Source organism: Artibeus jamaicensis, unplaced genomic scaffold (assembly GCF_021234435.1).
Source record: "Artibeus jamaicensis isolate MK-2021 breed Jamaican fruit bat unplaced genomic scaffold, CSHL_Jam_final contig_477, whole genome shotgun sequence".
Taxonomy (NCBI): Eukaryota; Metazoa; Chordata; class Mammalia; order Chiroptera; family Phyllostomidae; genus Artibeus; species Artibeus jamaicensis.
In genome coordinates, this window is record NW_026521854.1 from 8,510,624 (window position 1) to 8,534,584 (window position 23,961).

General features: G+C 51.1%; 1 protein-coding gene across 6 annotated transcripts; it reads right to left on the minus strand.

Annotated features, from left to right (window-relative positions):
- Positions 1-4,238: 4,238 nt before the first annotated feature.
- On the minus strand, positions 4,239-23,913 carry LOC119046769 (cytochrome P450 4F3). 6 transcript variants are annotated; one of them, XM_053668112.1, is made up of 15 exons: positions 23,265-23,913; positions 21,685-21,802; positions 20,964-21,150; positions 16,951-17,149; positions 13,241-13,385; positions 12,175-12,228; positions 11,963-12,090; positions 9,972-10,093; positions 8,911-9,181; positions 7,697-7,763; positions 7,380-7,509; positions 5,240-5,373; positions 5,077-5,141; positions 4,814-4,896; positions 4,239-4,433 (listed from the first exon to the last, which is right to left on the minus strand). In XM_053668112.1, the coding sequence occupies exons 4-15, from the start codon at positions 17,146-17,148 to the stop codon at positions 4,256-4,258; spliced, it is 1,575 nt and encodes a 524-aa protein (XP_053524087.1). In that variant the 5' UTR covers position 17,149; positions 20,964-21,150; positions 21,685-21,802; positions 23,265-23,913; the 3' UTR covers positions 4,239-4,255. The 6 variants fall into 6 exon arrangements, with proteins under 6 accessions (XP_053524087.1, XP_053524088.1, XP_053524089.1 ...); XM_053668113.1 differs by lacking the exons at positions 21,685-21,802; positions 23,265-23,913 and having other exon boundaries at positions 20,964-21,291; XM_053668114.1 differs by lacking the exons at positions 20,964-21,150; positions 21,685-21,802; positions 23,265-23,913 and adding an exon at positions 17,540-17,635.
- Between the last annotated feature and the right edge of the window lie 48 nt (positions 23,914-23,961).

Here is a 23,961-nt window from a genome sequence, read left to right on the forward strand (position 1 = left end):
GTGAAATGAGTTCACAAGAATATGAGCAAGTGAATCAAAGGGTTGCACATTTGTATTAATATGTTAAAACAAACAACATGCTGTGGTTTTTTTAATTGTGTGTCCTAAGCCTTGAACTAAATGCACCCATGTTTCTGAGATTGTTGCACTACACACCCATACACATGACTATTGGAGGCCTGATGGTTTAAGGGGACAGCTTTCTCGTGATTAAAGACACCCAAAGAGGAAATGACCCACCCAGGGAGGAAGGGAGCCTTCAAACAGAGGTCGTCACCACTTCCCCCATTGGATATGGAAGAAGGGACAGACTCCTAAGTTATTTTCTAATTTGGTGGGCTGTTTCAATTGCCAGAGATAGAAATGTACATTTTAGGGGGAAAAATCCCCAAGCAAACAGAAATCCTGTCCTAGGACATGCAGAAACTGCGGGAGGGTATCTTGGGACTTGAAGTCATGTCCTCAAGGCTCCAATTGCTTTGAAATTTCCAGTTTGCCTGAGTGATTTTATTTTATTTGCTCTTTGTGCAGAGAAGCATCCTTTCGATGACTCTAGAGGGTAGACCCCACTGAGGAAAAAGAGGGCTTCTCTCTCCCACCATCCACATGCTTTTCTGTTTTATGCCAAAGACCAGTTACTACTGCTCCTGCTCATAGAGGAAGAGCCACGCCTCAGTTAGTGAGAGTTGTGTGGTCAGTGTGAAGGAGTGTGCTACAACACATGGTCAGCTTCCAACCCGTGACCAGCATCTTCTCAGTCCCCTTACCCTGCAGCCACTGGCAACCACAAATCTACTGTTCCTATGATTTTGGCTTTTTTAGATTCTATACGTAACTGAGATCATACAGTATTTGTCTTCCTCTGTCTGACTTATTTCACTTAGCATGATACCCCCAATGCCATCTGTGTTGTCACAAAAGGCAGAATTTCCTTCTTTTTTAATGGCTGAGAAATATTTGTGTGTGTGTACCCCAAATGGTCTTCATTCATTCATCCATTGATTATTGATAGACATTTAGGCTGTTCCCATGTTTTGGCTATTGTGAATAATGCTACAATGATCGATCGTAAGTGTGCAGATATCACTATTAGAGAGTGATTTCAATTCTTTCAGGGACATACCTGGAAATGATATTGCTGGATCATATGGTAGTTCTATTTCTAATTTTTTTGAAGAACCTCTATGCTGTTTTCCATAGAGGCAGCGCCAACTTACATCCCCACCAACAGCGCATGAGGGTTCCCTTTTCTCCACCTTCTCACCATTGGGCCATTTATCCAGTTGATGCTTTGGGCCAGCTTAGCACGAGGCCCTTGCTGTTTCCCATAGACGTAACTAATGGATATTTTAAGCTTATATATTCCACACAATTAACAAATAAAAATATCTCAGGTGGTGATAAGACCTATGAGAGAAATAAACAGAGCAATGGGGTGGGCATTAACTAGGATGGTGTGCTACTTCTGCAGTGAAGGAAGAGCCTCTACAGGGAGGTGACGTTTCAGTCAAACCCTGAATGATGAGTCATAGGCACGTCCCCAGTGGAGTGAACAGCATGTGACAAGGCCTTGAGGAGAGGAGAGATTGAGAATAACAGGAGGTCAGCACGGAGCCAGGGTGGCCGAGTATAGTGAAGGAGGGAGATCAAGTGGAGAGGAGGTTCAAGGTGTCAGCGGGGGACGGTGGGGCACAGTCCCTTTGGCTATGAAAGGAGATCAACATTTGTAGCAGAATATTGCTTTGAGCCATGAACTGAGGTTTCTCTCATTCTCCCACCCCCTTGCATTTTCAGGCACCCCAACACCCTCAGCAATTACTTCTGATATGTGCACCTGCGAGGGGGAAGAGAGCTGATGCATAGATACTAGAAGGCTTGTCTTAAAGTTTCAAGACAAACTCCTGAAATTCATAGCAGAAAAAACAGGCGAGAGGCACAACATGTTCTTAGACCAATGCTTTCTGCATTTTCCTTGAGATCAGGGGCAGGGATGTCCACTTTCACCACTTGTATTCAACTTAATAGTGGAAGTCCTGGCCACAGCAATCAGACAAGAAGAAGAAATAAAAGGCATCCAGATTGGAAAGGAAGAAGTAAAACTATTATTATTTGCAGATAATATGATACTATATAAGAAAAACCCTAAATCTTTCACACACACAAAAAAAAACTATCAGAACTGATAAATTCAGTAAAGTATCAGGATACAAAATAAATACTCAGAAATCAGTTGCATTTTTACACACCAAAAATGAACTGTCAGAAAGAGAACTAAGTAAACAATCCCATTTGCAAGAGTATAAAAAATAGCTAGAAATAAATTTCATCAAGGAGGTAGACTGTACTTGAAAAATTATAAGACATTGAAGAAAGAAATAGAAAAAGATACAAATAAATGGAAGCATATACCATGCTCATGGATAGAAAGGATTAACACTGTTAAAATGTCCATACTGCCTAAAGTAATCTATTACTGTTACTACAACAGTGCCTAAGCACTGTTGGTGGGAATGCAGATTGGTGCCATCACTATGGAAAACTGTGGAGGTTCCTCCAAAAATAAAAAATGGAACTGCCTTATGACTCAGTAATTGCACTTCTGGGTATATATCTGAAGAAACCCAAAACATGAATTCAAAAGAATATATGCACCCCTATATCCAGTGCAATGTTATTTACAATAGTCAAGATATGGAAGCAAGCAAGTGCCCATCAATAGACAAGTAGGGGAAAAAAGGCTGTGGTACATATACACGATGGATTATTACTCGGCCGTAAAAAGATTAAAATCTTACCATTTGCAACAGCATGAATGAACCTAGAGGGTATTATGCTAAGTGAAGTAAGTCAGACAGAGAAAGACAAATATCACATGATCTTATTTATATGTGGAATCTAAAGAACAAAATAAATGAAGAAACAAAATGGAAACAGACTCATAGATACAGAAAACATACCAATGGTTGCCAGAGGAAGCGAGGGTAGAGGTTTGGATGAAAAAGGTGAAGGGATTAAGTACAAATAGGTAGTTACAAAATTGTTGAAGGGATGTAAAGTACAGCAAAGGGAATATAATACTGTAATAAATACTATGGTGTTATGCGGGTACTTGAAATATTGGGGTATCACTTTGTAAAGCATATGATTGCCTAACCAATATGCTGTACACCTGAAACTAATGCAAAATAATATTCAATGCCAATTGCAATTTTAAAATAAAATTTAAAAAATTAAAAGAACCAGGCTTTCTGAGAAGAAAAGTAATAATGGCCACATTTATTGAGCATTTACTGTGCACCAAGCACGGGTGTCCTTGAGACCACCCTGAGGTACATACCGCTGTTATCTCCTTTGCATAGTTGAGGAAACCAGGGCACAGAGAGGGGAACTGACTTGCCTAAGTCACACAGCGGAGCTGAGACTTCAATTCAAGGGGTCTGATCCTGACACCCATAGTCTTGGGGGTGATGTTTGTTTCCAATGGTCTGTCTCTGAACTTGAACAGTCGAGGGATGCTCCTCCACCCCCACCTCCCCAACACTCCACCCAAAGACAGGTCAGGGGTGGCCTGTGAGGAGAATAAAGGACGAACTTGGAGGTAAAAGGTCAGAGGTGACGAGCCCCCCTCAAAACACACTACTATGAGTTCCTGGCACACAGTGGGGGCTCAACCAGTATCTGTTGGGCAGGCTGCCTGGGCAGCATTAAGGGGTCCAGAGAAGGGAAGAGAGAGGCTTCCTAAAGACAGGTCAGGGGGTCACCAGGGAGACAGAGTGGGGGCAAGTGGTGCAGGGCAGACACAGGGGTTGGGCTGTTTACTAAAGAAAGGGAAGTTAAGAGTCCTGGAAAGGATGCCAGGTCTCCTCTGTGTTCTGGGCTGGCCAGAAACTCTGTTTTGGGAACTATCAGCACCTCAGAGGAATGAATCTGTCTCCATGGCTTCTCAGTGATTCGGGACCTCATCTGTGCCCCTCAAGTCCATCTTCAGCTGTGGTCCCTCTCCTGCTCAGACACCTGCCATGGTTTCCCATTACCCGCACTATAAAGTGCCTGCTTGGGCCCTAGGAGAACCCACAATCAGCGTGGGGCCCTGTGCTGGGCAGGGGAGGCAGGCAGGGTCTCGAGCTCAGAGACACCCGGGTCCCCTCCACCCGGCCACGCCCACGCCCTGGGGGGCCACAGGGAGGCTGGGGCAGAGGTGACAGCACAGTTTTTTCCTGGGACCCTGCACGGGGAGGTGTGTGGGGTGGTGGCGTCACTGAGAGCCCGCGCCCAGCGGCTGCACCCGCAGCCAAAGTCCGCCCTCTGCCCGCAGGATCAGCTCCGGCTTCCTGCGCGGCTCCGCCTCGTCGGGCAGGACGCGGAAGCGCAGCAGGGTCAGCGCCAGCACCACCTTCATCTCGGCCATGGCGAACGTCTGCCCTATGCAGTTCCTGCGGGCGCGAGGGAGGGCGTGGGGGCTCCGACTTGGCCCGGGACCTGGCCCTGCACTCCATCCCCCCCCCCCGCCCGCCCGCAGGGGGATGACCGCGCCTGGCACCCCCGTGTGGACTGGGATATTTCCTGGCTCCAGCCCGCAACTCAGACCAGCACACAGTGGGAAGGGGGTCGGAGCCCATCGGGGGGGCCCCTCCTCGACCCACCCAACCCCCATTTCCCAGACCCTTACCCATAACCCCCGGAGGAGGGAATGGAAGGAGAGCCGCAACTCTTCTACTTTCCCCCATCCCGGCCCAGCTGTGGTGCCTGGGATCTCAGTCCCAGATCCCTGCCCCATCACCCCCTTCCTGCCTCAGATACTTGCTGTCCTCACCTGGGCCCCGCTGAGAAGGGGAGAAAAGCCAGAGGTGACCTCTCCTGGGCGGTTTCTGGGTCGAAGCGGAAGGGGTTATAGACCTGGGGGGAGGCCAAGACAGGGCCTCTGGGTGAGGTCTCCCGGGGCAGCCCGCCTTGGAGAAGCAGAGGTGTGTGCGTGATGGGGCGCAGGGGGGTTTGATTTGCCAGGTCAGAACCCTGCTCCCTCCCCTCGATCCCCCGAGGGGAGTGGACAAGGATGAGGGAAGGGGGAGGCAGCACCTCAGGGTCTGGCCACACGGATGGGTTATGATGGGTTCCAAAAACACTGATAAGGCAGATAACACCTGTGGGGGAGGAGCGGCCAGTCAGGTCAAGAGGAACGCCCTGCCTGACGCGCCTCTCTTTCTGCTGGGGTGGCCCCTTCCCCTACCACCGCCAGCACCTTTGGGGATGACACGGCCATCAGGGAGCATAATGTCCTGGGTACAGCAGCGGGAGATGAGTGTGACTGGGGGGTGCAGGCGCAGACTCTCCTTGATGCACATGGTCAGGAAGGGCAGCTGGGCCAGGTCGTCCCTAAGGAACAGCCCAGCAGTTATCCAGGGAGCAAACCAGAGACCCACTCCCACCAGCTCCATGAGGGTCTCTGTCTGTAACGAAATAAATTCCAGATGGGTCAAATGTCTCCAAACTCGTACATACATTAAATATGTACAGCTTTTTGTATGTCAATCATACCTCCACAGAGTGGTTTAAAACAAAAAAAGAAAAGAAAATCTTTGTCGCAGAAGTACTAGAGAAAATTTAGCTGGATATTTTTAGAAGCTCTTCTAAGCAAAACACATTACATGAACAACAACCATAAAAATGTTTACCAATTTACATAAAAATAGTCTTTAGGGCAAGAGAGCAAAATCAAAAGGCAAATAAGTGACCAGGAACAGATCCGGTATTTTATTCATCATGGCACTAGAGATAGTAGTTAATGCAGTTAGACAAGGGGAAAAAATGGAGAGTACTGTAATTGGAAATGTGGGGATAAACTGCCTTTTTTGGCAGGTAGTGATTTCATACCCAGAAAAAAAACACAAGAGAATCCACTGGAAAAGCTATATAAATATTGAAGCTCCAGTAAGGGGGCTGAATGCTTTTTCTTTAATCCCCTTCTTTTTGTGTGGTGACTTAAATTTTTCAGAGCTGGTTAATCACTAACTGGTTCAAAACTGGAAAGTTACAAAGCACCACCCCCGAAAAGACTTGCAGGCGTGTGCACTGATGGAAGTTACTCAGAGGGTGGGAATTAAGAAGGAAGTTTATTTTCATTATGAAGTCTTTTGTACTCTTCTTTTTAACTAAGTGCATCATTGTGTTTGAAGTCTTGGAGGAAAAAGCATTAAAATTTTCCCTCACCTCACAGGACTGCTGTACTAGGCAAAGGCTCCAGGGGAGAACATTCCTTCCTAGTTGCTCGCCCAGCCTGATGCTTCCTCACCATCCCTCAGGCCCTGGCCTCGCTCAGGCCTCAGAATCTCCTCCCTGGGCCCCCAGGCTGTGGCTTGTCCTCTCCAGCATGTCCCCCACACTAGCCCCAGAAAGATCTCTCTGGTACCAGATCTGACCCGTCCTCCTGCTCAAACGCCCCAGTGGTTCCTCTTCATCCTCGGCTTAAAAGTGAAGCCATAAATATTGCTTTCAAAGTCTTCCACATCTCTCTCCCCCTTCCTCTCTCCCATTTCTTTCTCTTCTCTCTCTCCCTTTGCCCCCTCTCCCAACTCCTTCACTTGGCCCAGGCTGTCTTTTTTTTTTTTTTTTTTTAACCCAAGTGCACCCAGAATGCAGGCAAGTAGCTACTGATCAGCGTTCAGGGTCTCAGCTGACACACCCTCTCCACCCTCAGCCTTGCCCATCTTTCTTGCAAGCCCAGTTCTGCCCATGTGGACTGGGAATGGCCTGAGTGGGGACTATTCCCCCACCAGGCTGGGAGCTCCTGGAAGGCAAAGGCTTGCTCTGGCTCTTTCCTGGGTCTCCAGGGCACAGGATGGGCCTTGGAAGGATGAGAGGAGGCACAAAATTGGAGATGGAAAGGCAGCATTTGTTGAATAGGGGCTGGATGGATGAAGATTCAGGTGTTCCTGGACAAGAGTCGAGAGACTTTAATCCCTACGTGCCCCTCTGTGAAAACTGGGATAAGCAATATGGCAGGGATTAGGAGGAAGGACACAAGCAAATATTCCAGGAATAAAGATATTTGGGGGAAAGTGTGATTTCAGAGAGGAAAGGAAGGATGTCAAGGGAAAGTTCACTTACTGAATTTGTGCTAAGTGACATCATATGGCCTCACATGTTGTCACTAATTCTCTCAGAAGCCCAGATCTTTCTGTCCCCAAACCTGGCACACTTTCCCCTGCCATCCAAGCTGGATACCAGACCCTGCCTCTGCGCTCTGCTTCCAGTCCCACTAAATGGGATGACAGAATGACAGAATCAACAACAACAAAGATCCTCCCTCTTCCCCACTTCAGGAGCACAGCCTGTGTGGGGGTGGTGGGGGCTCAGGAAGAGCCATGAGAACCCTCACTCACCACTCAATCTCCTTAGGCTCCCGGTCCCCCAGGAGCTGTTGCACCTCCTGCCGGCAGCGATCCTGGTACCCTGGGTGGCGTGCAAGGTTGTACAGGACCCAGGAGAGGCCGCTGGCTGTGGTGTCATGGCCTGAGAGGCAGGCAGACAGGCTTAGGTGTCTGGGCTGCTTCTGCACCAGAGGTGGGTAGCACCCTTATGTTAAGGCCTTCAGGGATGGTGGGTAAGATTGGGCAACATGGGGCGGCCCAGGGTCCACCTGCCAAGTCCCTGGGAAGGTGAGACCCACCCCTCTGTGGTCCCACACTGAGACCCTTACCCTCAAACATGAAGGTATCAGCCTCAGCTCTGATGTCCTCATCTGATAATCTCTTCCCATCTTCATCCTGCAGAGAAAGCAAGACTCCCCAAATCACACCAGCTCCTAGGGCCCCTGAGACAATCTCCAAAGCTCCATCATCCATTCAGAAACCTGAGCCCTCACTGGGCACCTAGACCTCCCCGCCCCCTGTCAGCAGAGGCCTCAACCCACAGGCCTCCTCCTTGGCCTCACTGCCTCCCAGTGAGAGGAATCAATGGCCCATGAGCATTTTCATGTCTCTATGTGCTAAGGGATTTCTGATTTTAAAAAGTTACTGGCAACCTGGGTTACAGATGATTACACTGCTTTGGAAGTTAGAAATGGAGCGTTGCTGCAGAACCAGTTGCTCATATTCGAGGCTGGTAAATCCAGAGACTCCATCTTCCCTGGAGGTAAGAAATCGGTTGTAAATCTATAGAATCTGTAGACTTTGCCTCCCCAAAGGATTTGTTTATGCTCCAAAGCAATAACAATCTCTTTCTCTTCCCCTCTTCCTTCCTCCCTCCCCACCACAGGGAAGAAAGGACAGATAGGTCTGCTGACTTATGTAACTTCCAATATTGAAACTGTGCAGCTACCTCTCTTGAGATGCAAGCAGTGCTGTGTATCCAGGTAAAAGCATCGTGCAGCCCTCAGAATAATTTGGGAACAGGGAACCAGAGCTACAGTCCTACTCTGGCTACCATTACTGTGATGAGTAATGAATGGGCTGCTCTGATCCACGGTTCTGATAAAAGTCTCAGGCCCTTCACAGTGTCAGACTGAGCAACCCCCTACAGACTGCACTGCACACAGTCATCTCTAAAACTTATTGCTGACTCATCCCTCCCTTCCTCAAGCACTCGCCATGGCTCCCCAGTGCCCTCTGCGTCAAATCCATTTTTCAGTCCAACATTTGAGCCTTGGCCGGTGTGGCTCAGTGGCTGAGTGCTGGCCTGCAAAACAAGAGGTGACTGGTTCGATTCCTAGTGAAGGCACATGCCTGGGTTGCAGGCCAGTCCCCAGTTGGGGGCATGTAATCAGTGTTTCTCTGACACATTATTGTTTCTCTCCCTCTCTTTCTCCCTTCTTTCTCCTTCTCTAAAAATAAATAAATAAAATCTTTAAAATAATCTGACATTTGAAATCAAGGTCCCTTCTATCTCTTTAATTCAGATGCGAGAAATGCCCACCTTGGTCAGCAGGAGCACATCGATGAAATCCAAGGTCTTGGTCGTAGCCTTGGCTTCCAGAAAGTCATCAACACCCTGATCAGGGAGGGTGCGGCGCCTCTCCTGGATGATGGCGTCTGTGAAGTCATGCACCAGGCGGCAGGCCCGACGGAAGCGCCGTCCATCAGGGGTGAGGTGGTACAGGAAGTCCAAGTACAGAAAGAGCTGATTATGCCGTTTGGTCACCAGGGCACTGAGCTCCAAGATGGCAGCAATGTATTCACTGGGCTTCCTGCAGGATGAGGGCAGGTAGAGCAGCCACAGGTTAGCTCACCGAAGCCCACGGTAGACCTCCCACCAGAAGCCAGAGTGACCTCCCACTAGGAAACGGAGTGTCCAGGAACAGATGGCCCCACAGACACATGGAGGGGAGAGTCCAGGAGACACAGCCCTGTGGACTTTCTTCTCTCCCTGCATCCTATCCCCATGCGCTGCCTCCATGGCCCAGGCACCCAGAGATGGCTCAGATGCATGCTCCTCTCCCCCGTCTCCCACCCAGACCCGCCCCTCTCTGTCCCAGACTTTCCACACAGCTCAGACTGTGTCCTCTCCTAACTGGTCAGTGGGCCCAGCCCCTCACTTGTCTCCTTGCATTCAGTGCCAATACCTTTCCAATGTCTACACAACAGTTAGTCTTCTCTAGAGTCACACGTCCAAGCTCAGTTTTGGCCACAACCCTCATCTGCTTGAACACCTGCCATGGCTCCCTGGATAAAGTTCATACCTCTTTGCCTGTCTTTGGAATGTCATTAAGATCCAGCCCCTGCCCAGCCCTCCCACCTCATTTCCAAGATGTCCCATCACAGGTACACACACTCTGCTCGTTCTAGTCTCCTGGCTCTTATCAAGCATTTCTTCCTACCTGAGAGATCACTCTTTCTCTTTCCCCATCCTTGCCCTTCAATGTCCAGCTCTGACCCACCTCCTCCAGGAACACCCTTGTGATTACCCTGGTCAGTCCTCCCTCCATCTACTCCCTTGGGGTTGTAGCTCATGTTCCCAGGCTCTGGGCCGAGACTCACTCCTGGCAATTGCTGTCAAAACTGAAGACACATTTCTGCAGACTGTCCAGGGTCATGAGGCTGATGTGCTCAAACATGTCCAGACGAGTGTTGCCTTCTGAGGCTAGGCACTGCCACTTGGCCTGGACAGAGAAGGGGACAGAACGGGGCCTTCTCTGAGCCCTTCCCCCAGCCCAACCACCTACATGGACCCCCCCAGACCCTGCCTCTTGGTCCTCTGCCCCAGGCACCCATCCCCAGGGAGGACCAGGTGTGAGTGGGAGTGGAATCTGTTACTCTTAGGACATGAAGACCCCATGGCTGGGAGTCAGGAGACCTGGGTCCAAGGTTCAGCTCTGCTTCTTATGCTCCGTGTTCCCTTTGTCAACTCATTGCACTCCTCTGGGCTCCACCTATTAAATCTTGAGTACTAGTAAGATGACCTGCTTTGGTGTCAAATAAACCAGGTTGGAACCCCAGATCCATTTATTAGCTCATTTGCTAGATGGGTGAACATGGGTAAGCCTCCTAACTAATATGAGACTCGATTTAATCATCCGTGACAGGGAAAAAAGAATCTCCACCTTGCAGAGTGGTAAAAATTAAAGACAAAGTATGTAATGGAATTGGCACATTATATCTGCCATACAGTATATACTCAATGAATGTAAGCTTTCACCATATTTGTTGTTATAAATTGACTAGGAAAATGTTCCTTGTGTTGGGAGAGTTAACCTTTTGTGGTCCCTGGCACCCCTGCACATTCTTGATAAATATGCCAAAACTGCATGGTCCTGGTGTTCTTTACCTGGGCCATCTCTCAGAGTTGTGTTTGCTGTCAAAAGCCTTGAAGGATGAGATAATATCTTCCCCTGGACAAATATCAGGCTTTCTTCCAATTGCTATAAAAGTTAGAGAGCCTGAACTTGGTGCCCCCCCCCCCATAATGCAATATACTGCACGAGCAGGCATCCACTTAAGCCCACCTGTGTCATCACCTGAGATTTAGTGACTTGGAGAAAGAATGTAAACCCATACAGGCACATGCAGCTCACTGTGTCCTGAGTTATCAACTGTGCTTTGTCTCTTACCCAGAACTCTCATGTCTTCTAGCAGAATCCACAAAGCAGTAACAAGCTCACTTGTCAGCTTGCAAGTGAAAAGGTTTTGTGAAGTGCTGGGAAAAATCCCAGGCACTTCACAAAACCTTACCTCCAATTCCTCACTTCCCTTTCTAAATCCCCATGCTTTGCAACATGAGTTTTCATCAACTCCGCTAGGAGTTGGAGCCTATTGCACTACCCTTTCTGTGCTGGCCTTTTGACTTGCTTTGGCCAATAGACAGTGGTGAGAATAGGGAGGTGATGACCCACCCTGAGCCTAGATCTCAGGAGGCACTGCAGCCTCCTCTCAGTCTCTAGGAACCCTGCCTCCACCATGTGAACAGACTGAGACATCCAAGAAGGAAAGAGAGGGAGACTCTCATGAACAAAGTGCAGCTGTGCCAGCTGAGACCATCCTAGGTCAAGCCAGCTGAGGCCTAATCGTGTGAAAGGACTGAGCCCAGATCAGCAAAGCTACCCACAGCTGATCACAAGTACATGAATAACCTCATCCACATGCAGAGGACCCAGCCAACTGACTCACAGACTTGTTGACAATAATAAGCCCCTACTGTTTTCAAATGGTTTGTTACTCAGCAGTAACTACCGTGTAGCATTCATCATTATCATCGAGCATGTCTCAGGACTCCAAGGCTTCTGTGAGGGAAACAGAAATGAATGCCTTCCGAACACCGACTATGTATCAGGGACATAGCTCCATGAAGTCATCCTGACCACACTACAAAATGACAGCTGTTATTCCAATTTTACTGCTGAGGAAACTGAGGCTCAGAAAGGAAGAGCAATGGCTCAGAAACCAACCAGAAGAGCAAGAATTCCAGACAAGATGCCTCTGAGTCCCCGTTATCCCTGAGGCTACAGCTGGGACCCTGAATTCAAGAGACTCACGTGCATGATGTCTGCACTCTTGCTGAAAATCTTCACATAGGGCTTCAGGATGTTAAAGTGGAAGGCGGGTGTCAGCAGACGGCGGTGGCGGCTCCACTTGTCACCAGCACTCAGCAAAAGCCCATCTCCTAGTACAGGCAGCCACAGGGAGTGGGCAGGGGCAGCATCTTCTCCTGGCCCCCCAAGGGTCCCCATCCCCCTCAGTTACTCACCCAGCCAAGCCTTCAGGAATCTGTAGAAGACCATATCCTTGGGTGCGATGGCAGCTGACATGAATGAAGACCATCAGGGGCCATGCAGAGGGGGAGGAGAGGGACTCTTGCAGCGGGGAGGAGGCACCCAGCATAGCAGAATGGGACAAACGCAGAGGAAACAGTGAGGAAGGGGGAGGTGAGGGCCATGACACAGAGCAGAGCAAGGCAGAGCCCAAAGACACACGTCTATGTGCTTAGAAACACCCCAACATGGCACGACATGCCCAGCACACCTTGACATGGCTCCTACATGATCCAACATGTTCTACACACCCAAACACAACCCCGTGCTCTACCAGGTGTCCTTACAGGGGCCTCAGAAACCCCATCTACCTCAGCACACTCTTTGAAATCTCCCAGGACCCCGGACATGACCCAACATGTATTGACATGTCATGCATGGCTCAAACATGCATGGTGACCCTGACCTGATGCAACATATTCCGACATGGATACAAAGACAATCTGACATGACCTCAATGTGTGCCACAGATGAGACCCAGATAGGACTTAAAAGTGGTCCCATTAATGTCACAAATGTGGACCAGGCGTGACCCAGACATACCCTATGACCTGCCTTGAACAAGACTCACATAAGGTCTCAGACATGTCTTAGAGGGACAAAACAAGAACATGGCCCAGGCATGACCGGACAATCTCAAAAGGCATCTCAGACAAGCAGCACACAGTCTCCAACAGGCCTCTAGTGTCCCTGGCCACAGCTGAGCCCCAGACACAACTGAGGCTGTCTCTGTTCAATCCCAGGTGTAAACAAGTATCAGATACAACTAGGGCACAGGGGGAAACACAAATGTGGCCAGGCATGGCCAAAGAGAAGGCACCACACAGACACACCCTCAGCGTGAGCAGACATGACTAGAGGGCGGGAGGTGGGGGTCCCGGCAAGACAGAGGCAGCAGCATCTTAGTCACAGCCTCTCCTGCCTGCACCCAGGTCACCTGCCCAGCTGGAGGCAGCACAGAGATCTCAGCAGTGAGCAAGCTGTGGCCAGAGGGATGTCTACCTGGAGCAAAGAGCACAGGTTTGATGCAGGTGGGATGGAAGATACGGACGACGGCGTGCCAGGGCCCCACCCACCAGCAGCACACATCCCCATAGGTGCTTGCCAGGCCCTGTGTGTACAGGAGACCTTCCTCCGAGCTCCGAATCTGGAGAGGAAAAAAGGAACCAATTCACACTCCTCTGGGTGGCCAAAGGGAAGACCGCTCAGGACAGAGACCCAGACCTGAGCCCCAGGAATCTTATCCTGCAGGTCATCCTGTTCCTGGGGTCCCCCCGCCAACTCCCTTACACAGAGACAATCAGGGTCTTTTCTCATTTGGATTCCAAACACCACATTCACCTGACTCCTCTTTTGTTCCCATTTTCCAGATAAGGAAACTGAGGTTTGGAACAATGAAGACACTTGCCCACAGTCTCCCAGACAGTGGGTGGCATGCCTGAGACCTGAGCCCAGGTCTGTCTGCATCCAGGTCCTGAGTTCTCAACTATAGAACTCCTCTGAACTTCAAGACAATAACTCTGAGAACCCTATGCCTGCCTGGACTGGGCAGTCAGAGTGGCAGTAACTGGAGGAGGAAGTGGCCTAAGCCAGGCCAATTAAAGTAAATCTTGCAACTTTGCCTGGAACTGTCAGGAACAAGCTCACTTTTCCATGGGGGTTGAGCTTCTGGGATTCACCTTCACCAGCGTGAGAGTGAAGAGATCACAGAGGAAAACAACTAAAAAAAAATTAAGACAGAGTCCTGATAACATTGTTTGACCCCTGGACCCAGCTGTGCCTGAAGGCATTGTCCATGGACTTGACAGTGGATCGATTCCCTTTCTTTGCTTAGACCACTCAGGTTTGAGTTTCCACCATTCAGAACTGAAAGAGACCTCAGCAATCAAGGAGAACCCAGAGTCACCCAGAACTTCGGTTCAGAGCCAAGCTCTCTGTCCAATGCTGCCTTTTTCCTACTCAGCCTGAGCTATGTGGGGGTGAGAAAGGCAGAGAGCAAAAAGCTGGGGTCGATTTTCCTTGGAGACCTTCCCAGGGCCTCCAGCCAGAGGGCAATCAATTTGAAGTGCAGGAGCCGCAGGGTAGGGCAGAATGAACAGACCCGCCAGAGGTGGACATCACAGAAAGAGCAAGCCCTCGTTGCTCTGGGCCCTGGGGGAGGGGAGAAGGGGCAGATCTGGGATGTGGAGGCCTGGGGTGCCAGCAATGTCTGCTGCTTCATCTACCCTCTGCTTCAAAAAATCTCTACTCATTGTTCCAGACCCAGTTCCAGGAACTGCTCCTGCAGGAGGCCTTCCAGGCTGCCACAGCCTGCCTCTGGCCACCTCCTGACCACCCCAGTTCAGGGGTCCCCCTGTCCCTATGTGCCTCCTCAAGACTGGGAGCTCCTCCAGAACAGAATCTTGGATTGAAGCCTTTTGGGGTCCCAGCGGTGCCCAGGACACCAAAGCAGAAAGCAGACGGCGTTGGAGGGAGGAGGAAGTGAGATGCGGGATTGAATACAGGGAGAAAAGAGGAAGATGCTAAGAGAGAGGAAGAGGGCCAGGTCCTGCCAGGCCACACAGAAGCATGGCATGGAGGAGCTAGAAGCCTCAGATGTGCCACAGCACCCACCACCACGAGCTCTGTCAGTACCTGAGGTGCTGACAGCCTGGATCCTGTCTGGGTGGCAGAAAGGGTGAGAGGTTAGATGGGGCCCTGCCATATCTAAGTCCCTGGGAGTAGGTGGTGAGCAGTCAAGTAACATCCCTCATGCCCTGTTCATTGTGGGGGACCTGAAAGAGAAGCAGGGCTGTCACTCCTCCAAAGGAGCCCTGTGGCCTCCGTAGCAGGCAGCATGTCTGGATTTTGTGTGGCTGAAGAAGATCTGCCTCTTCCGCTTTTTCTCTCTCAGCGCAGGTGGGTCCTAGAGGCCTCCCCACATCCTCAGGGTGCACCCCAGGACTCAGCAAGAAGACCTGCTCTCTGCCCAAGAGGCCAACCTTGGCTCAGAAGATGCATTTTTCTTGTCCTGGGTGTGGTTGCAGGCCTGGGGCTGGGGACCACAGGGAAGGTCCTCTGGGGGAGGTTTGTGGGCAGTGCAGTGGCCTCAGGATTTGTCCCTGAGTCTGGGTCCCATAACCTTTCATGTCCTAGCTGGTCCACACGGCCTTCAGTTTCTCAAATGGTGAAGGTCTGCAGACCCGGGACCCTCCAGCCCCAGCAAACCCCAAAGGACAGATGTGAACTCTGCCCAGTGATCAGAAGGGTGGCTCCCACCTGTGAGCACCTTCTGCCAGCCAATGTGTCCTCTCTGTCTATCTTGTATCATAATGCACCACGTCTGTCAGTCTGTCTACCTTCCTAATAGTGGGTCCTGCCTACCCACCTATCTGTCTATGTATCAAAGTTTATCCTTTCTGTCTCTCTAGCTATCTCTCTCCTCGGCCTATGGACACACCCACCACTCATGCTATTCGGAAATGAAGAAACTGAGGCCACATCTCCCCGGTGGAGGAGGAAGATGGATCACCTGCTGGTGTAGCGTCCTCTCCAGTACCTCAAGATGCCCCATCAGAGCCTGACAAAGACCCCCGATGCTCCAGGCAGGAGAGCATAAGTTGTTGTCACCCTAGTGATCTGCTCCTTCGGGCCTAAGGAACATGAGGGGAAGATTACAAGCCCTTGATGTAACTGGTTCGAAGAGAAAGAGTGACTCAGCTGAGGTCACACAGCAGAAGAGCTGGAGGAGAAAGAGTGGACTAGGCCAGCTCCCGTGGTCAAGCCTACACAGGGGGCGCCAGAATGGCCGTAACTTCCATTCCAAGGCCCAGAATCTCAGGCACATTCACACTGAGCTTGGGAATGTCCCATTGTGACCTAGGCCATAACGAGTAGTAAAATCACAGGAACTCCTTCCCCAAGCTGTAGTTCTAATCCCAGGCAGGAAAGGAAAGCTGGTCTGAGGGTGGACATTCATCCTTTTGACCTTGATCAAGGGAGGGGACCTCAAAGTTATCACATAAGGGCTCAAATGAAGTCTCTGATGTATGCCAGCCTCTGGGCTGGGAACTACTGATACAGCGTCTTCTCCCCAGAGCAACCATCAAGTTGGAGAGCCAGATAATAAGTAATTAAACAATTAACTGTGTAATTAAGAAGGAGCAGGACCCAGTCAAAGGTCCAAGCCTGGGGTGTGGGTGAGGGGTTGAAGAGGGCTTCCGAAAAGAGATGTGAGAGGCCAACTAACCAGGCTGTGCAACAGGCCCGTTGAGACATCTTAGAAGGGAAGTGTAAGACAAGAGGAAGGTGTGCCAGGAAGGGGAGGGGAGGGGGAGATGAGTCCTTGGGGGTGGGGGTGAACAGACACAGGAAAATGGACCAGTCACAGAAAGCAAAACTTGGAGATTGGCCCTGAGGTGGGCTCAAGGCTAGCTGTGGACACTGGGTCCACATGCTAGGGGGACCTGCTCTGTGCAACCCACCCTTGGAACCCCTCGGAGTGCACTAACATGGGGAAGACAGGCAGGAGATGGACCCAAAGCAGGCAAAGGGTGGGGACAAGGATGTGGGAAAGGCCGGGGATGGCAGATGGAGAAGTGAGTAAACAGGCTCCTCTTGACTCCCCTTGCTTCTCTGCTGCCCTAGATCTCAGGCCAGCACCTGAGCCCCATTCCTAATCCCTCAGGAAGCCCACTCTGATGCCCAGCACAAATTCTGCTGCCCACACTCACCAGGCCCAGGTGACCCAACAACCAGCTCCTCTTTGGGGGCTCTGGGAAACATCGGAGGCGGCGGCAGGTGTCATAGAAGGTGTAGGTCCAGGCCAGGACTCGGGCCAGGAGCCAGGAGGCCCCCAGCACCAGCAGGAGTAGCCATGGGGAGGCTGCCAGTGGCCCCAATCCCAGCCAGGACAGACTCAGCTGTAGCATCCTGCAGGGCAGACAAAGGGGGTGTTCCTGAGGCCAAGAGCAGGGTCAGGTGTGGGGGGGAGGCAGTAATAGGTGAGCTCAGAGGCAGAGACCAGCTCACAGACAGAGGGAGAGGGCAGAGGGTGTGAGGGACAGGGACACAGAGGGGCAGGTGAGTGCTGGGGACAGGGCAGGGAGGGCTCGGAGGTGGGTGAATGGGGGTCGGGGGAGAGGGGAGACCCAGAGAAATGCAGAGGAAGAGACAGAGACAGAGAGACACAGAGAGAAAGAGAACCAGGTTACATGGCCCACTGTATTCCCCTCAAGTCCCAGGCCAGTGCACTCCCTGCAGCCACTCCTGCCTTGAGCAACACCTCTCCCCACCCTGGGCCAGGACCCCCAGCTCCCTCACCCCGGGATTGGCACCTTCTGCCTGGAGCCGCTAGTCCCACAGGACTTCCTGTCTCAGCACAGCACCTAGGGCAGCCTTTGCCCCTGGTTTCCAACCTAGGCGGAGTGGACAGGGGCTGAACTAAGCCAGCCAATCCCCAAACACTGGCTTTCCTCCACTCTGCTGGCACTGATGCAAATATGGGCAGGGTGGGGGGCGGGGCTACCATGTTGTCTACATGGGCCTAGGCCTAGCTCGGGGTCACACAGTGTGGACACTGGATCCTCAGGACTCAGCACCCCACAGTGGGATGGGGGCAAGTTGGGAGGTAGTCAAAGATGACTCTGGGCCCCCAAGTTTACTGTCTTCTCTCTCCCAAGACCAGGGTGTGGCAGGTCAAAGCTTCAACTTGATTGTTCAGTTGCCAGGTGAGCCTTGTCCCCAGCATCCCCCAGGTCCTCTCTCAGAGCTGGGCCCAGTGTGTCATTCAGTTTCTTGGCTCAAACCTGGGAAACTCAGAGGTTACAGCCTCTGGCCTCCAGGTGCACAGCCTGGCAGGCGTTAAGGTCCTACCTCCAAACAGTCCAGGGCCTGAGGTGAGACCTGCCTGCTAGGACCGGACCAGGAACTTTCCCATGGGACTCAGGGGAGGAAGGGCCCTGTGGGAAGAGAGCACCCGGAGGCCAGCGGGTGGGTCTGAGGGGCCCAGACAGGGGAGGCAGAGCTGGGAGGCCCGGAATCAGTTTAGCCTGCCCTTGCTCTGACTGCCGCCGGGCCAGCCCCTCTGGGATCAGCCTTCCATCTGGGATGTTGAAGGACATGTTGAGAGGGAGACAGAGGAAGGTTACACAGGAAGGGGAAAGAAGGTGCCAGGAGCTCCCCAAAGAGATGGAGTGAAGGGAAAGAGCTGGCAGCTAGTACTTGTGCTGCTGTGTGCCAGTACTCCATATACAGTAGACCTCCTTTGCACAGATGACTGTATGTACAGTGTGCCTACTATGTGTTGGGCACACTATATCAAACATGCCTACTGTGTGCCGGGTACACTGTATAAAGCACATCTGTGTGCCAAGTACTCTCCACAGACTGTGCCTACTGTGTACTGGGTAATTCAAAAAGTATGCCTACTCTGTATCAGCTGCATACATAAAGTGTACCTACTGTGTGCCAGGTCTGTTATATAAAGTGTATCTGCTGTGTGTCAAGTACTCTAATAAATACTGTCTACTGTATGCTGGGTGTTGCACATAAAACATGTCTACTGAATGCTGGGTACCCTCCATAAGGCATGCCTACGAAGTGCCAGGAACTCTATAAAGCACACCTATGATGTGTCAGGTGCTCTACATAAAGTAAACCTACTCTATGTGAAGTACTTCTATAAAGTAGGCCTACTGTATGTCAGACATTCTACATGAAACTTGCCTATTGAGTACCAGATATACTACATAAAGCACAACTACTATGTCCTGGGTGCTCCATAAAAAATGCTACTTTTATGCATCAGGTATACCCCATGCAGTAAACCTACTATGTGCTAGCTGTTCTGCCTACAAGGTGATGCCTCCTGCTGCCCTCTGCTCTCTGGGCCTGCATCCTGGGGAATCACACAGAGAGACCCAGGTGACGGTATCCCAGGAGGGAGGACACCTACTTAACATATGAGCAAACTGAAGCTCAGAGAGGGCAGGACTCTAGCCTGCATTGCAGGGCTGGAAGGAACCAGGGTTGGTCATACTCCCCATCCAAGCCTTTTCCTCTGCCATGCCGCGCCGCCCCCGTGCAGAGGGCCTGTGCCCTATTAATCCAGGAACATTCACAGTGGTAAATTTCAGACAATATGGTGACCCCAAAGGGGAGATATCCTCTCAGTGGACCCAGCGCTCCACTCCTGGCCATCCCTTGACTAGAATTGCTCAGAATTGGCCTGGGGAGTGACCTCAGGTGAAGGGGCTTGAAGGATGGAGGTCCTGGTAGACCTGTGAGCAGAAGAGCAGGGAAAGGACAGGTCCCCTGACACTGGTAGAATGTTGGGGAGACTCCAACCATCCCTCTCCCCTCCCACTAGTTGGGGGATTCAGGTGGTTGGTCCTAGAGTCCTCAGTGAGGTGGGTGCACCTTCCTCCCAGAATCTCCTCCACTCAGCAGGGGCAGAATGCACCTGCTGGCAGGTCCATCCACAAGAGGGTCAGGAGCAAGGCCAGGGTATGATACACCAGACAGAGGCCTGGACATGTGGGAGAAAGGACCCCCAGTGCCCAGAGGGCCCAGTTCACTGCAAATCTATTGAACATTTGACAACATAAGCCACTGAATCTATTTTAAGCCCTTCAGATATATTAGCCTTTTTTTTTTTTTCATTTTACAGGTAAGGAAACTGAGGCTGAATTCCATTTGAATGACATGTCCAAAGTCACACAGCTGGTGGAGCCAGACTGTACACAAGGCCTTATACTGGGTGCCCTGAACCAGTGGGCATTTCATAGCACCCCCTCCAAGACGGCAGGGGTCATTAAAACAGACAATGTCTATGAGGCGCTCGAGAGGGAGGACTTGGGAGGTGCCAGTCATCACTGCAGTGGCTGATGTTGTTGCTGTTGTGGTGGTTCCTGCTGGTGTGTGACCATCCCACAGCCTGGCAGTGGCATCCTCAGGAGCCCCTTTTTACAGAAAAGGAAGCAGAGATTTGGAAGTGAAGCAACTTACTCCAGCCTCACAGCAAATTTGGTCAATATGACAGCAAAGCCTGGCACATAGTAGGGGTTCATTAAATACCTGGGGAATAAAGTGAGCTTTGCAACCACGAGCTCTAAGACGCTCTACACAAAGGGTGGTCCTCAGTCTTCCGACACCAGTCTCAGCAGAGGGCTTGCAGGGAGTACAGAATGTAGCACCCTGGGCCAGAAATACTGACCGAAAACTGCACCACCACTGGGGCGTGGTGAACACTCGTTCAATTTTTACGACATGTGGCTTTAAAGCCCCCAAGTCCAGATTCTGTGAGGGAAGCAGGGAAGGAGCACCTTCGCCTTTCTGATTCACAGAATGAGTTATTTTATTTTTTCAGTTATACAATAAGGGGGGCGGGAATCTATACTTCCTGGGGCTGTTTACGTAACCATGTGTTTCTTGAACATCTATTATGTGCTGGGCACTATTCTGGGCACTGGGGGTGCAGCACTGAGCACAGCAGACATCACCCCTGCTGTCCAGGGGCTCACATCTTGTGGAGTGATGGGTAATGATTGAATGAATGATCAGAAGTATCAGACGGTGATCAGTGATGTGCCTGTGGGAGGGGTCCTACCTTAGGCCAGGGGTCAGGGTGAACAAAGACCAGAATAAAGAGGGAGGGCCTCCAGGGACAGGCTTGGAATGGGACACTCAGGCTGCGCCAAAAGCCAGTTGGCTCTGTTCCTTTGACACTGGGGCTGAGAGCACTAACCCATGAAGTCACGCAGTGAATCCTTGGCAAGGCCAAGGCGGGTAGCAGAACCTGGCCTCAAATGGCAGCTATAAGCCAGGGTTGAATTTTCAGTAGCCATGACCGAGGGCTCAGACTCCAGCAGGGCTCCTCAGCCATCAAGAGGCCAGCGTCTACTCGTCCAGGGCGCCTCTCCACCCCGCCATTCCTGGGTCAGATGATAGAAGAGGAAAGGATGCCTCAGGTGGGGACTTGACTCAGAGCACGAGGAGGCTGCAGCATCCCTAGTGGTGAAGGTCTCAGCTGCCAAATCACACAAGCCTGGCTGATGAAATGTCCCCAGCCTATATGGGGGGGTTCCTGGTTTGTAGGCATGTCCTAGGCCCGTAGCTTCCTCGTCAGAGGTCAAACTTTACTTCAGGTGAGCCAGTCTATTGTCCTTTTGCATCCAGGATAACACGCCTTTGGGATGGCAGAGCAATCTCCTTTTCCAGACCCCTCAGGGCACAGCTGCCACACCAGAGCATCGGACCACAGAGGCCCTGGCTGTCTTCTCCTCATCTCGTTCCCCCATACTACCTCACGTGCTGTAAATGTTAATTATTAACTGTCCTGTTCCCACCAGTGTGTAAAACGTGTGTACCTCTCTGTTTTACTTCTTATCCAGTCCCAGAGACCTACAGACTTTGCTTCCTCCCGCCCCCTTGATCTACCACCAGTGGATGTCCTGAACCCCCCTTACTTCTCCGCCTTGGACGGTAACGCATAGCAGAAGCTGTAAAGCTGCCATTCTCCAGAGCATTTCTCAGTCTACTGAGAGTGAGCGTCCCAGCACTTGTCATCAGTTTGGCTCAAATGAACTGAAAAAAAAAAATTATCCACAGGTTTGGACATTTCTTAGGTCGACAGGGACAAGTTTCAGAGTCTGCAAACAAAATTCTGTAGGAAACCATTCTGCATGGCGTGGGCCCAGCTCCCACTCAGAGATGCACAGGACCCATGCCCACGGATAGGTTCTCCCATGGGGAATCAGACCTGCAATGTGCCTAGGCCACTTTGAGTCTTGCTTTTGCTAAAAAACTCCCTCACCCTGAATTGAAACAGCAAGTGCTTACTGTAACTTCCTAAAAGCCGTGCTAAACCTTCCAAGGATGAGTATAACCTGTTCAACTACTTTTCCCTTTTCGTTTGCAAATATCTCTCTTCTGTGATGTGATTAGCGGCACTGGCTCCTTTGTTTCCGGTAAAAGGTAACCTCCTAAAGCGAACCTATACATAGTAAATGAGGACCATCATGTAATGTGCCGAGAAACCCAATAAAGGCCAGTCGTGGCAAGGGCGGAGGCCTTTGCTCCCCTTGAGAGAAGAGCCATGCTGTCCCTTTTTCCTCCACCAGACTTGGTAGTCCATGTGAATGTCTCATTTCATCCACAATGATGTGATCACTGCAGGCCAGTGTTCGCATCGGAGTTCAAATCCCAGCTCTGCCACTTGTCATGTGACCTTGGGAAAATCGCTTGTCCTCTCTGAGCCTCCTGTCCTCCTTGGTAAAATGAAGAGGCAGGTATGTATATCCCAGGTTGCTCGTGCCTCAGCAACAAACTGTGCTTGGGCACCTACTCTGTACCAGACTCAGTCAGTGCTTGGACCTGAGGCCTGGGAAGAAGAAGGCAGAAGGAAGCTTCTGGATTCCAGTGCTCATGTCTGATGGGGGAAGCCAACAGGAAATAAGACCAAGTCAGATAGGGGGGTGGCAATAAAGAAAAGGGGCAAACTGAGGTGTGGTAGAAAATGACCAAGGGGCTGTTCTGGATGGGGCAATCTAGGAGGGCCTCTCAGAAGAGGTGGCCTTTTCAAGGAAACCTGAATAACATGGAGGAGTGAGCAGTGAATAGACATCCCCCACCAGCCCTACAGCCACTCCAGGACCGTAAGACCCACCACAGGCTGTGGCAATCAAATGGCCTAAAATGTGTGTCATTTTTGCTTCCTTCCTCAGACATTCTGACACAAACAGAGGAGCAGAGCCAGTGAGGCAATTAGGGTCAGCGCCTGAGGAAAGCAGGAACCAGATCTGCAAGAGACCCAGGGTGGCAATGAAATCTGGCCAGGCTCGACCCCGAGGGCACGTCCAGTGAGAGCCAGCTCTGTACACTGGGGCTGCCAGCTTCTCTGCAGTGGCACCAGGTGATCAAAGGAACTGGTCTGGGGGACAATCGGGTACAAGGAAAACTTCAGCCAAGTCCTGAGAACCCACTGACCTTGGCATCAGTTTACTCTGGGTGGGATTTGGGGGGTGAAAAGTAGCCTGACCACACCCACCACTCAAAAGGGGGCTCCTCAGGAGGCTCAACAGAGACCACGGAGACCATATTCATGGAGTAGGAAGAGGTGCTTCTCATCCAAAAACCAACAGAGTGTACCCCAAGGCTGTCGCTCAAAAGGAGCAAAGGAGACATAGCGTTTTACTCCCCATTTGGGAACCTGCTTAGCCAGCTGGCAAGGGGCCCTCCCAGGTGCAGAGGAGCTGAGTGAATGCCTGTCGGGGGCCACGTGTGCAGCTGACATTGACCCAGGTTGAGTTGATGGGCTGCATCGGGTGTCTCCGGCCACCTTCCTGCAGCTTCTCTGAGCCAGTAAGATAGTGTTTGGTCAGTGGGAGACCACTGCAGACAATCATAGAGGATTAGGGGAATGACATCTGTCCTCTGCCAAAGGCTACCTCCATGTTCAGCTTCAGCTACTCCCTGTGGATTCCAGGAACAGCTTGCTCCCTGGTCCCATCAGCCCGGCAGTGGTGGCAGCCCCCGGGTGATGTCAGCCTCTAGATGCTACACCTCTGTAAACGGCCCCTTCTTAAACCCTCTTCATTTAACTCATCTGAGGTAGCTGCCAGGACCTCACCACTCATTCCCCAAAGGGATGAAAATTCCGAACAAACCAGTTATGTGGGCATTCCTTGATGTATGTCTAGGCACAGAAAAATCTGGAAAAGTACATCCAGTCCCTGGAATGGGAG

Excerpts from the sequence above, each read along its gene's own strand:
- LOC119046769 (XM_053668112.1), bottom strand. The coding sequence starts at position 17,148 with ATGCTACAGCTGAGTCTGTCCTGGCTGGGATTGGGGCCACTGGCAGCC. Across the intron at positions 12,229-13,240 it reads ACCTGTGCTCTTTGCTCCAG|CTGCCATCGCACCCAAGGAT; the intron begins GTAGACATCCCT and ends CATTCATGTCAG. Across the intron at positions 4,897-5,076 it reads CCGTGTGGCCAGACCCTGAG|GTCTATAACCCCTTCCGCTT; the intron begins GTGCTGCCTCCC and ends GCCTCCCCCCAG.